At 41.0% G+C, this 13,072-nt stretch overlaps 1 protein-coding gene across 6 annotated transcripts in view; it reads left to right on the top strand.

Annotated features, from left to right (window-relative positions):
- ppp4r4 (protein phosphatase 4, regulatory subunit 4) overlaps positions 1 to 13,072 on the top strand; it is a 185,097-nt gene that overhangs the window by 71,982 nt on the left and 100,043 nt on the right. For all 6 annotated transcript variants that reach the window (XM_072568280.1, XM_072568279.1, XM_072568278.1 and 3 more), the window contains one exon: positions 3,562 to 3,635. In XM_072568280.1, the coding sequence (XP_072424381.1) occupies positions 3,562 to 3,635 (74 nt within the window). The remainder of the gene's footprint in view (positions 1 to 3,561; positions 3,636 to 13,072) is intronic.

Here is a 13,072-nt window from a genome sequence, read left to right as displayed (position 1 = left end):
ATTGCCAAAATTGTAAAATGCTTATGACCTTTAACTTTTGTGTTAGCATTGAATGTATTTAAGACAGAGAGAGAGAGAGATTAATGATTAGTCAGGGGATTGAAGTTGGCAGGAGCAGGAGAAAGATTTTGAGAAACATGTATTTTCATTCCCGGGATGAAGGCGTCACTGGCTAGGCCAGCATTTATTCTACAGATATTTTAAATAATTTAAATAATAATTCCTTAAATTCTGACGGGAATGTTACATGATTGTAAATGGTTGTGAATTTGATCGCACAAATAAACATTCCACAATGAAGAAGCAGAACTTTGCATATAGAGGGCATCAATGCAGGATTACTATGTTGAGATGCTGAACTTGATTATGTAAATTAGTAATACATTTGGCAGCATTCCCTCAGGTAGTGAAATAAGTGGACAGGGTCCATAGCAGAGTAGATTAAAACTCTGTATAAAAAGAGGATTTACAGAATTTTACAGAAAGGCTTTTCTCCATTGTGTGCTTTCTTTTCTTTTGTGAGAATTCATATTAACTAACCATATCTAAATAAAGACTTGAGCACAATAAACTAAATCGAGATGTGATTTTTCTTAAGATGTATTATCAAAATGTAATTAAATGTTAAAATTGTTGATTGCATTTTACATCCGGGATGGATAATTTTTGCAAATATTTTTCCCTCCTTTTGTCCCTGCAAACTCCCTATGCATTTATATCTGAAAAACATTTTCTTTGCCAAAAGCTGTTTCAAACTATTTATTCTTAAAACTTAGGATGTCCAAAAACCATCCATCATTAATTTTCTCAATACTGACTGGGATTCACTTAGTGTTAGAGGTCTAGATGGAGCAGTATTTGTAAAGAACATTCAGGAGGGTTTTCTAGAGCAGTACTCCAACTAGGGAGGGGCCATACTGGACCGAGTGTTGGGGAATGAGCCAGGCCAGGTGGTTGATGTTTCATTCGGGGATTACTTTGGGAATAGTGATCACAATTCCGTACGTTTTAGAATATTAATGGACAAAGACGAGAGTAATCCTAAAGGAAGAATGCTAAATTGGGGAAAGGTCAACTGTACCAAAATTCAGCAGGAGCTGGGGAATGTAGATTGGGAGCAGCTGTTTGAAGGTAGATCCACATTTGATATGTGGGAGGCTTTTAAAGAGAGGTTGATTAGAGGTCAGGAGAGATATGTTTCTGTGAAAATGACGGGTAGAAATGACAACTCTAGGAAACCATGGATGACAGGTGAAATTCTGAGACTAGCTAAGAGGAAAAAGAAAGTGTACATAAGTTCTAGGCGACTGAAGACAGACGAAGCTTTGGAAGAATATCGGGAATATAGGACTAATCTGAAATAAGGAATTAAGAGGGCTAAAAGGAGTCATGATACCTTTAGCAAACAGGGTTAAGGAAAATCCCAAAGCCTTTTATCAATAAGGAGCAAGGGGGTAACTGGAGAAAGGGTTGGCCCACCCAAGGGCGAAGGAGAGAAGTTATTGTATGGAGCCAGAGAAAATCGGTGAGATTCTTAATGAGTACTTTGTATCGGTATTCACTGAGGAGAGGGACATGACGGATGTTGAGGTGAGGGATAGATGTTTGATTACTCCAGGTCAAATCGGTATAAGGAGGAAGGAAGTGTTGAGTATTCTAAAAGGCATTAAGCTGGATAGGTCCTCAGGCCTGGATGGGATTTATCCCAGGTTACTGAGGGAAGTGAGAGAGGGAAATGGTTGAGGGCTTAACAGATATACGTGCAGCATCCTTGAATGCGGGTGAGGTCCCGGAGGACTGGAAAACTGCTACTGTTGTTCCCTTGTTTAAGAAGGGGAGCAGGGATAATTCAGTATTATAGACTGGTGAACCTGACATCCGTGGTAGGGAAGCTGCTGTAGAAGATACTGAGGGATAGGATCTATTCCCATTTGGAAGAAAATGAGCTTATCAGTGATAGGCAGCATGGTTTTGTGCAGGGAAGGTCATGTCTTACCAACTTAATAGAATTCTTTAAAGAAGTGACAAAGTTGATTGATGAGGGAAGGGCTGTAGATGTCATTTACATAAACTTCAGTAAGGCGTTTGATAAGGTTCCCTATGGTAGGCTGATGGAGAAGGTGTGCCAGGGGTCCAGGGTGTGCTAGCTAGATGGATAGAGAACTGGCTGAGCAACAGGAGACAGAATAGTAGTGGAAGGGAGTTTCTTAAAATGGAGACCTGTGACTAGTGGTGTTCCACAGCGATCCGTGCTGGGACCACTGTTGTTTGTGATTTGGAGGAAGATATAATGATTTAATGGAGGAAGACATAATGATTTGGAGGAAGATATAGGTGGTTTCATTAGCAAGTTTGCAGATGACAGTAAGATTGGTGGAGTTGCAGATAGTGAAGGGGACGGTCAGGGAATACAACAGAATGTAGATAGATTGGAGAGTTGGGCAAAGAAATGGCAGATGGAGTTGAATGTGAGATACTGCATTTTGGAAGATCCAATTCAAGAGTGAACTGCAGTAAATGGAAAAGTGCTGGGGAAAATTGACGTACAGAGAGAGCTGGCTGTTCAGGTCCATTGTTCCCTGAAGGATGGCAACGCAGGTAAAGAAGGCACACAACATGCTTTCCTTCATCGGACGGGGTATCTTGTACAAGAGTTGGCAGGTCATGTTACGGTTGTATAAGATTTTGGCTCAGCCAGTATTTGGAATACTGTGTACCGTTCTGGTCACCACATTACCAAAAGGATGCAGTTGCTTTGGAGAGGGTGCAGAGGAGGTTCACTAGGATGTTGCCTGCTATGGAGGGTGCAAGCTATGATGAGAGTTTGAGTAGATTAGGATTATTTTAATCAGAAAGACAGAGGTTGAGTGGGGACCTAATTGAGGTCTATAAAATCATGAGCGGTATCGACAGGGTGGATAGCAATAAGCTTTTGCCCAGAGCAGGAGACTCAATTACTAAGTGAGAGGGGAAAGATTTAGGGGAGATATGTGTAGAAAGTTCTTTACATAGAGGATGGTGGGTGCCTAGAACGCATTGCCAGTGGAGTAGGTAGAAGTGCCATTTAAGATGTATCTAGACAAATACATGAATGGGCAGGGAACAAAGGGAGACAGATCCTTAGAAAATAGGCGACAGGTTTAGATTGAGGATCTGGATCGGCGCAGGCTTGGAATTAAAGGCTGTTCCTGTGCTGAAATTTTCTTTGTTCTTTGAGCATTGTCAAAATACATGTTTGAAACGTTAAAGACCATTTCTGCTGCATTCATATGCTCATTGGGACTACTTCCTGATGATAAAAGGGAGTGCTGCCTTTAATAGTCTTTCTTAGGTTGATAAACTGAACCAAGTAATGGAAACTCTACCAGATATGACTATTTTGTTTCCTTATTATAAGTATTCATTTTAAAAATGTGTAAAATTCAAAACCTTTTATGCAACTGCCCATCACATAGCTTGTGCACTAATTTATAAGATTAGACAGTGGAGCTGATTTTGCAATATATTAAACTCTCAATGTTCAATAATATCAAAGCTCATTATGTTTTCTTTTTTGGCCAGTGGTCAGTAATGCATGGTTGGAGACTCTCCTGACTGTAATTAATGCTTTACCAAAGGAAACCATCAGGCAAGAGGTAATATAAAAGTCAAAAGATCTTTCCATGTTATATGTATACAGTACTCCTTACGTGTGCTTCTATCTTGATGAAAATATAGAGTTGAAGTTATTTGTTATGAAAAATTGTACTTACATGCCAAAACTCCAAGTGACCAAAACAGGAACATAAGAATGGGAGTAGGCCATTCATCCCATCAAGCCTGCTGCACTATTCAATATGATTATGGCTGATCACATAGAACATAGAACAGTATAACACAGAAACAGGCCCTTTGAACACCATGTCTGCACCAACTTTGATGCCATTCTAAAGTAATCCCAACTGCCTGCATGTGGTCCTTGTCCATCTCTTCCCTGCCTGTTCATGTGTGTCTAAATGCCTCTTTAACATTGCTATTATATCTGCTCTATCGCCACCTCTAGCAGCACATTTGAGGCATTTATAGCTTTCGGTATATAAACCAAAAATATCCTCGCATATATTCTTTAAACTTGCCCCTCTTTCCTTTCACCTATGTCCCCTCGTATTTGATGTTTGATGGGTGGCACGGTGGTACAGTGGTTAGCACTGCTGCCTCACAGCGCCAGACACCCGGATTCAATTCCCGCCTCAGGCGACACACTGTGTGGAGTTTGCACATTCTCCCCGTGTCTGCGTGGGTTTCCTCCGGGTGCTCCGGTTTCCTCCCACAGTCCAAAAATATGCAGGTTAGGTGAATTGGCCATGCTATATTGCCTGTAGTGTTAGGTGCAAGGGTAAATGTACGGGAATGGGTCTGGGTGGGTTGCGCGGATCGGTGTGGACTTGTTGGGCCGAAGGGCCTGTTTCCACACTGTAAGTAATTTAGAATCCTGGGAAAAAGGCCCCAAACATTGACCCTATCCATGTCTCTCATTTTATTATCTACTTGTGGCAACTTGAACTACATGTTGTATTCCAAATAATGCTTAACTAAAGGTTCTACAATTGGAACATGACTTGCTAACTCTTATACTCAAAGCCCCAGATGATGGTGGCAAGCATACCATATGCTGCCTTTACCATCTTATCCCCACATTTAAAAAAAAATTCATTCATGGGATGAGGGCATCGCTGGCTAGGCTAGCATTTATTTGCCCATCCCAGAGGATAGTTAAGACTCAGTCACATTGCTGTGGCTCTGGAGTCACATGTAGGCCAGACGAGGTAAGGTTGGCAGTTTAATTCCTTAAAGGACATTAGTGAACTAGATTGGTTTTTATGGCAGTCGACAATGGAATTATTGATTATTGCTGAATTCTTTCTTTGACATTTTTATTGGATTCAAATTCCACCATCTGCTATGGAAGGATTTGAACCATTAAGAGGGTCTCTGGATTAATAGTCCAGCGATAATACCACTAGGCCATCACCTTCCCCCATTTTGCCACTGTCAGGGAGCTATGGACTTGCACCCCAAGATTCCTCCGTATACCAGTGCTCCGAAGGGTTCTGCCATTGACTATGTACTTTCTTCTTACACTTGATCTCTCAAATAATCTCTGACAGTTATCCAAATTAAACTCCATGTACCATTTCTCCACCTAACTTTCCAACTGATCTATTTTCTACTGTACGCATTGACAACCTTTTTCACTATCAATGTTCATTTCCATCAATGTTCATTTCATCTGCAAATTTACTAATCGGACTACCTTCATTTTCTTCCAATTCATTTATTTATATATTACAAACAACAGAGATCCAAGCACTGATTCTTGTGGAACGCCACTGATCACAGACTTCCAATCAGAAAATAACTGTTCCACAACTACCCTCTGTCTTCTATAATCAAACCAATGTTGTATCCAATTTACCAACTCACCGTGGATCCCATGTGACTTAATCTTCTGGACCAGTCTACCATGAGATGCCTTGTCCAATGCTTTAGTAAAGTCTATGTAAAGAACTTCCGCTGGCCGATTCTCATCAATCATCTTTGTCACTTCCTCAAAAAACTCATGAAATTTAAGAGAAAGACCACTAATTCCCCCCACCCCACTCCCCCAAAAAAATACAAATCCATCTATCCCAACTAAATCTATTATAAAGTCAGAGAATCATACAGCATGGAAACAGACCTTTCAGTCCAACATGTCCATGTTGACCAAGTTTCCCAAACTAAACTAGTTCCACTTGCCTGCATTTGGCCCATATTCCTCTAAACTTTTCCCATACATGTACCTATCCACATTTCTTTTAAATATTGTAACTATACCTGCACCTGCCACTTCTTCTGGCAGTTCATTCCATTTACAAACTGCCCTTTATGTGAAAAAGATGCCCTCATTCTTTTCCAAATGTGAGTAAATCCTGAACCTAAGAGTCTTCATCAGTAATTTCGCTACCACTGATGTAAGTAAGACTTGCTGGCATATAATTTTCTGGATTATCCCTGTTTCCCTTCTTAAATGAAGGAATAACATTGGCTATTCTCCAGTCTTTTGAGATCTCATCTATGGCTAAAGAGGATGCAACAATTTCCGTCAAAGGCCCAACAATCCCTTATCTCCCTCAGTATACAGGGATAGATCCCATCAGACCTTAGAGACGTATCTACCTTAATGTTTTTCAAGATGCCCAACACCACCACCTCCTTAATGTCAACATATCTATCCCTATTCTTACCATTATCCATGTCTTCCTTGGTGAATATTAATGCAAAGTCCTCATTAAGGACTTAAACCACTTTCTCTCTCTCCTTCCATAAATTCCCTCATTTGTCCTTGAGTGGACCTACTCCTTCCCTAGCTACCCTCATGTTCCTAATACACACAAAATGTTTGGAATTCTCCTTAATCCTACGTGTTAAGGACATTTTATAGCAGTTTTTACCTCTCCTAATTCCTTGATTATATTCTATCCTGCTTCCTTTATTTTCCTCAAAGGCCTTGTCTGATTGCAGTTTCCTAAACTTTACATATGCTTCCTTTTCCTTTTTGACTAAATCTTCTTATCTCTTGTCATCTAGCATTCCTGAATCTTATGATCCTATCTTTCATCCTCACAGGAACACACTGGTCCTAAACTCTAATGAACTGGACTTTAAAAGACTCCCTCAGGTCAGATGTGAATTTACCCTTAAAAGCCACCCCAACCTAATTTCTCCAGTTCCTGTTTAATAATGTTGTAATTAGGTTTCCCCCGGTTTAGCACTTCCACCCGAGGACCAATCTTATCCATATCTATCTTAAAACTTACGGAATTATGACTACAATTCTCTAAACGCTCCTCCACTGAAACATCAATCACCTGGCCAGGCTCGTTCCCAAATGTGGGCCCTTCTCCAGTTGGACTATCTACATATTGTTTCAAAAAGCCCTCCTGGATGCACCTAACAAATTCTGTCCCATCTAAGCCCTTGGCACTAAGGGAGTACCCATCAATGATGTGGAAGTTAAGATCACTCCTAATACAATCCTACTGTATTTACACTTTTCCATGTTCCTCTATCTCCGGCTGGTTATTGGGAAATATTTACAATCTAATCTTTGCGATTGCATCTTCCTTTCTTAATGTCTTGTATTTGCCACACCCTGTAACTCTGTGCATCACTGGTAATCAGAAATGTATCAATCTCTATTTTAAACTTACTCATGCTGAGCTTTCACAGTCCTCTGTGATAGAGAATTCCAAAGATTCACAATCTCTGAGTAAAATAATTTCGCCTCCTCAAACTAGAGGTGACATCCACCTTGTTTTTCAATTGTATCTCCTAATTTAAGACTTCTGAACCAGGGGAAACATATTTTCTGCATCTGTCCTATTTTTGTAGATTTTGTAGATTTCAATGAGATCACCTCTCATTCTTCAAAACTCTAAACAATACAGGCCTGGTTTACGTTATCTCTTTTCCTAGGTCAGTCCCGCAATCTTGGGATCAAGTCTGGTGAACCTTCATTGCATTCTGTCTTCAACTTTGGGATTCTTCAACTTTCAGACCCATTAATTTCTCAAATATAATCTTGTTACAAACAGAAATTTCCTTCAACTTCTCATTCCAGGTGTCTCTTTGTTGTACCTTCCTCAATGAAAGCAGACACAAAGTAATGGTTGAGCTTTTCTGCCACTTCTTTGTTCCCTTCTATACATTTTCCATATTCTGCCTTTAAAGGCCCCTCAATCATTTTATCCAAATGTTTCCTTTCTCTCTATAGATGATTGGATAGTTCTTTTTTCTGTTTTTAAATGATGTTGAAGTGTATCATTGATCAATCTTAGAATAAATCATGGCTGTTTTGCCTATAAAAAGTAAAACAAACTTATCTCAAATAATTAAGATGCAGCACGTAAGGAGGGGGTCATACAGCTGATTGTGCACATGGGTATCATTGGCAAGACCAGCATTCATAGCCAATCTTTATTGGAACTTTGTGCTTCTTCCTTGAGTCACTACAGTCCATATAATGTAGGTAAAGTAAAGTTGCCACAGTCCCAGAGGACCACAGAGCTTCTTCTGTCATTAGAGAGAGATGACTGGTGGTTCTTTACCCTCAGGGTCACCAAGCCTCGGGTGAGAGAAGAGTTTGAGAAGGAGGGTCCTTCCTTGGTTAATCAGTGTGGGAATTGAATCCAAGCTGTTGGCATTATCCTGCATTTCAAGCCACCCAGCCAGTTGAGCTAACTGACCCCGACAATGTAGGTACACCCAAAATGCTGTTGGGGAGAGAGGTCCAGGTTTTTAACCCAGTACTGGTGAAGAAAGCTAACTGTTTCCAAGTTAGGTTCGTGTGTCATTTGGAGGTAAGTTTGCAGGTGATCGTATTCCCCTGCACCTACTGCCCTTTTCCTTCTCAGGCAGAAATGACAGGTTTCGAAGTGTTGTCAAAAGAACCTTGAAGAGATACAATAGCGCATCTACAAGTGGTACAACTTGATAGACACAGTACATTGGTAGAGTGGTGAATGAAATTTAAAAGTAATGGTTGAGCTACAAATCAAGAGAGCTGCCTTGTCCTAAATGGTGTCAATTCTGGAGTGTTATTAGAGCCATATTCATGTAATCAGGAAGTATTCTATCATTATCCTGAAATTGTACCATGTAAATGGAGGATGTGCTTTGGGGATTCAGAAAATTACTAAATTATAATATTTAATAGTATACTAAATACACAATACCCAGCCTCTGACCTGCTCTTGTACTTATGTCATTAGTCCGGTAAAGCTTCTGGTCAATAATAATCTGCAGGTTAATGAGGGAATCAGTAATAATAAAGCCATTGAGTATCAAAGAAGAGAAATAAATGTTCTCTTGTTGCAGATGATCATTGGTACCATTGGTACCTATGTCACTTTCCACCTTATCAGGCCAATCTGAATGTTGTTGTGGTCTTCTTGTAAGCTGGAAAAAAAGAGTAAACTAGTCAGAGATGTCAACATATGTGGAGGGCTGTTGTAGGTTGAGCAGGACATTGACAAGATGCAGAAGTGGACTGATAAATGGCAGATGGAGTTCAACTTGGAAAATTGTGAAGTGACTCACTTTGGAAGGTCAAATTTGAATACAGAACACAGGGTTAAAGGCAGGATTCTTGGCAGTGTGGAGGAACAGAGAATCTTGGGGTCCATGTTCAAAGGTCCCTCAAAGTTGCCATCCAAGTTGATAGGATTGTTAAGGACGCATATGATGTGTTGGCTTTCATTAACAGGGAAATTGACTTTAAGAGCCGTGAGGTTGTGCTGTATCTTTATTGAGCCCTGTTAACAACACACTTAGAATATTGTGTTCAGTTCTGGTTACCTCACCTATAGGAAGGAGGTGGAAGCTTTAGAGAGGGTGCAGAGGAGATTTATCAGGCTGCTGCCTGGACTGGCAGGCAGGTCTTATGAAGAAAGGTTGAGGGAGTTAAGGCTGAAGAATGATGAGAGGTGACTTGGTAGGGGTGTACAAGATAATGAGAAGAATAGATAGAGTGAATAGTCAGAGACTTTTTCCCAGAGCAGGGCTACCATAAGGGGACATAATTTTAAGCTGATTGGAGGAAGGTTTAGGGGAGTGTCAGAGGTGGGTTCTTTACACAGAGAGTGGTGGGTGCGTGGAATGCACTGCCAGCAGTGGTAGTGGAGTCAGATACATTAGGGGCATTTAAGTGACTCTTGGATAGGCACATGGATGATAGTAAAATGACGAGTATGTAGGTTAGTTTGACCTTAGAGTAGGATAAAAGGCTGGCACAACATCGCCTGTACTGTGTTGTACTGCAAAAGCTTTTATGGTCGAGGTAAAAGAGTGTAAATAGGAAGGGCCAGAAAATTATAAATGGGACAACAAATGTAAGGGACCTTTTTTAAAAGAAATAAAAGAAATGGGCGGCATGGTGGCACAGCGGTTAGCACTGCTGCCTCACAGCGCCAGAGACCTGGGTTCAATTCCCGCCTCAGGCGACTGACTGTGTGGAGTTTGCACATTCTCCCCATGTCTGCGTGGGTTTCCTCCGGGTGCTCCGGTTTTCTCCCACAGTCCAAAGATGTGCAGGTCAGGTGAATTGGCCATGCTAAATTGCCCGTAGTGTTAGGTAAGGGGTAGATGTAGGGGTATGGGTGTGTTGGGTTGCGCTTCGGCAGGGCGGTGTGGACTTGTTGGGCCGAAGGGCCTGTTTCCACACTGTAAGTAATCTAATCTAATCATGTATGGACCCATTGTTCAAAGGAGCTCGCAGGGTCTTAGAGCAGTCAGCAATCTGTGCCTCAGCAAATTATTTGTACCACTGAAGTACTGCCCCAGCGGAGTCACAGTTACTTCTTGCAGCACAAATTTGCTGTCCACCCTCTGGATCAGAGCATTTTTGTTTCTATCACGACCAGTCCACAAGTCTCACTGTTTTGGTGGCCAGTGAATGAGCCTGGACTTGTGCCGTCCTTGCTGAGGCAGTACAATCTGAAGCCAGGTGCTTTGCAAAAGAGTTCTATACTATAAGGGCATCTGCAACTCCCCCACAATTGAAAGTTAGCAGTCTTCCACCAACTGTCCTGCAGCTATAGTGATAACACTGCAAAGGAGCACAAAGGCAACCAAGCAACAGATCTAACAGAATGCAGAAGGGTGAATAATTGTTTTGGGCAAATATTGCAAGCTTTGGATGAACTTGGTCTGGAATAGTTTTGACAGTGTTTTTAAATTCAGGGTTGAGGTCAGGAAGGTGCTGTGATTATCCTGTACAGAGGAGTAGTAAGGTGGGGATGTGCTGAAATAACAGAGGTATGAAGATTTCTTTGGGGAAGCTGAAGCCCAAACAAAGGCTCATAGACAACTCTTTTGGAGAACAATTACATGCTAAGTTCCACTCTCCTGCTGTCACCCCTCTTTTATCTGTCCTCTCCCTCCATTTCTGACTCAACTCCCAACAATCACCTGTAGCGATGGATGGCAAACTGACAAAGATTTAACTGTTTTGCTGATATTGCCTACTCCAGCCTGGAAAGGTATGCTGGCATAGAAACTGTCACAGACAATGCCATCCATACTCTGCTGTGAGGCAATAGAACATGGGACAGTTCTCTAACCACTTCTTTTGTGAAGTGCAACCTTGAAATGCACAGCACCTGACCAATGCGCTCAGGGGCTAGGTTCAATTTGAAGACTCAGGTACAACTTCCTGCTAATGCTGCTTCTCTTGCCACTTCTCAAAGGCAAGAACAATTTGGCTTCTCTACTGCCTCTAGTGCATTGCACTGTGATATTGCGTGGTTTGAAAGGATGAAGTATGAAACAGTAGCTAAGACTCCAGACTTAGAAGAGGCTCACTTCATTAGGATGAGGTGCAGACTGACCAAGATAAATTTGTCAATTTGTAAGGCAGTAAGTGAAAAGCAGTCAGTGGCTGTTCACACAAACATTAATTGATCTGAATCTAATATTTGAAGTGGCATTGGACAACAGGTATAAGTTAACATTTTTAATAAAATAACTGGATCTTTCATAACAAGCACATTAATTTACAATGAAGTTTCCATGGTTCTTAGTTCACTGGGCATTGTTTTGTTGACAGGTTTAAAGCTATTTGCTCTGTTTGGCAGCCTCCCTTATCATCCTCCTCTAGAGCTGCTCATTTCTGTTATTCCTTTCAACTTTGTAGCTCACCTCCTTATCCTTCCTTTTCCAACTCTGCTCTTAGCCACTCAAATCTTAATGCATTGATCAGTTGCTTGTTTCCATAGTCCACCTCACACATCCAGTCTACCAACACCAACCATGTCCAGCAGACTGTCTACTCCCCCTTCACCTCTCTCTAGGATCGCCAACTTACTTATCACTTCCAGTACTTGCCTTCTCATTGCTTCTCCAGTTGCAAGCTGATTCACTTCCACGTTTGCTGTTTATAGGATCACAAAAGAGTTGATCAGCAGCATATGTCAGATACAAGTCTGTGATTGAAGGTGCATCTTCTTTCAAACATTTTGCAGTCCCACCTGCAAGAACAGCTTTTATTCTTTCTGATTGCCTCTATAATTCATTTTGCCCTGGCAATTTGGAGCTTTTGGGGCTGAATTTACCTGCCTCCCTACGTATTTCAAGTGTTGTAAGAAGCAATAACAAAATAAATGACAAAAGACTGGCAAAAGCACATATATAGTGTAGGTGCTGGCAATGGGAGAGACGCATAGGATAGCAAAGGGTAACAACAGAGTTATGAAAATAAACATGCAAAGGACATCACAATCAGGATAAAAATATCCACAATTATATTAGAAAAGTATGTGGATATTATATTGATTTTCTTTTGAAAAAAGGAATTGACGGACCAAATAATTACTTTCCCTGGATATTTACAATAAAGAAGGGATTACCATGCCAGATGCTGCAATCAAAGTAATTTTGAGAGACTTATCAAAAATAATATAAGCAAAATAATGGTGCTAAAGAGTGACAAATCCCTAAGTGCAGATGCATTCAATATCACAGTATTAAAGAAAGCAGGCAAAAACGTTGGAGATACCAGAACTGCAATCTTCAAGTGTTTAATTCAGGAACTGTCTGTTTAGTTTGCGAAGTTGTGCATGTAACTCCACTGAGGAAGGGTGAGCAAGAAAAGCCAAGAAATTATAGAAGTGTTAAAAAGACATCTGTTGTCAGAAGCCTACTCCAGTCTATTTTGAATGACAGGATAATTGAACACCATGGGTGGAATTTTCCTAGTTTTAGTTTGTATTTTGTCAAGTGAGTGAGTGCCAATTCTACTGTGGCTTGCACCTATCTCACGCAATCTTCCACTCTTCCCAGTACTTATATATCTGGTCTCTTCAGCACCATTCGAATGGAACCATGCAGAAGAAGAAACATAAGTACTCCTCACGACTGGACCATGTGACATTCAGGCCTCTCTGCTCATATTTAAAGCCCAGCAACATACCACTGCAAACCAGAACTTCACACTAATGAGGATATGGCCCAGAAAAGAAAACTTGCACCTGCTTTGTGAACAAGGACTGAGAGG

The sequence above is a fragment of the Chiloscyllium punctatum genome, chromosome 4 (genome assembly GCF_047496795.1).
Source record: "Chiloscyllium punctatum isolate Juve2018m chromosome 4, sChiPun1.3, whole genome shotgun sequence".
NCBI classification, from domain to species: Eukaryota; Metazoa; Chordata; class Chondrichthyes; order Orectolobiformes; family Hemiscylliidae; genus Chiloscyllium; species Chiloscyllium punctatum.
Note: the sequence above shows the minus strand (reverse complement) of the source record. Positions and strands in the feature narration are given on the sequence as shown.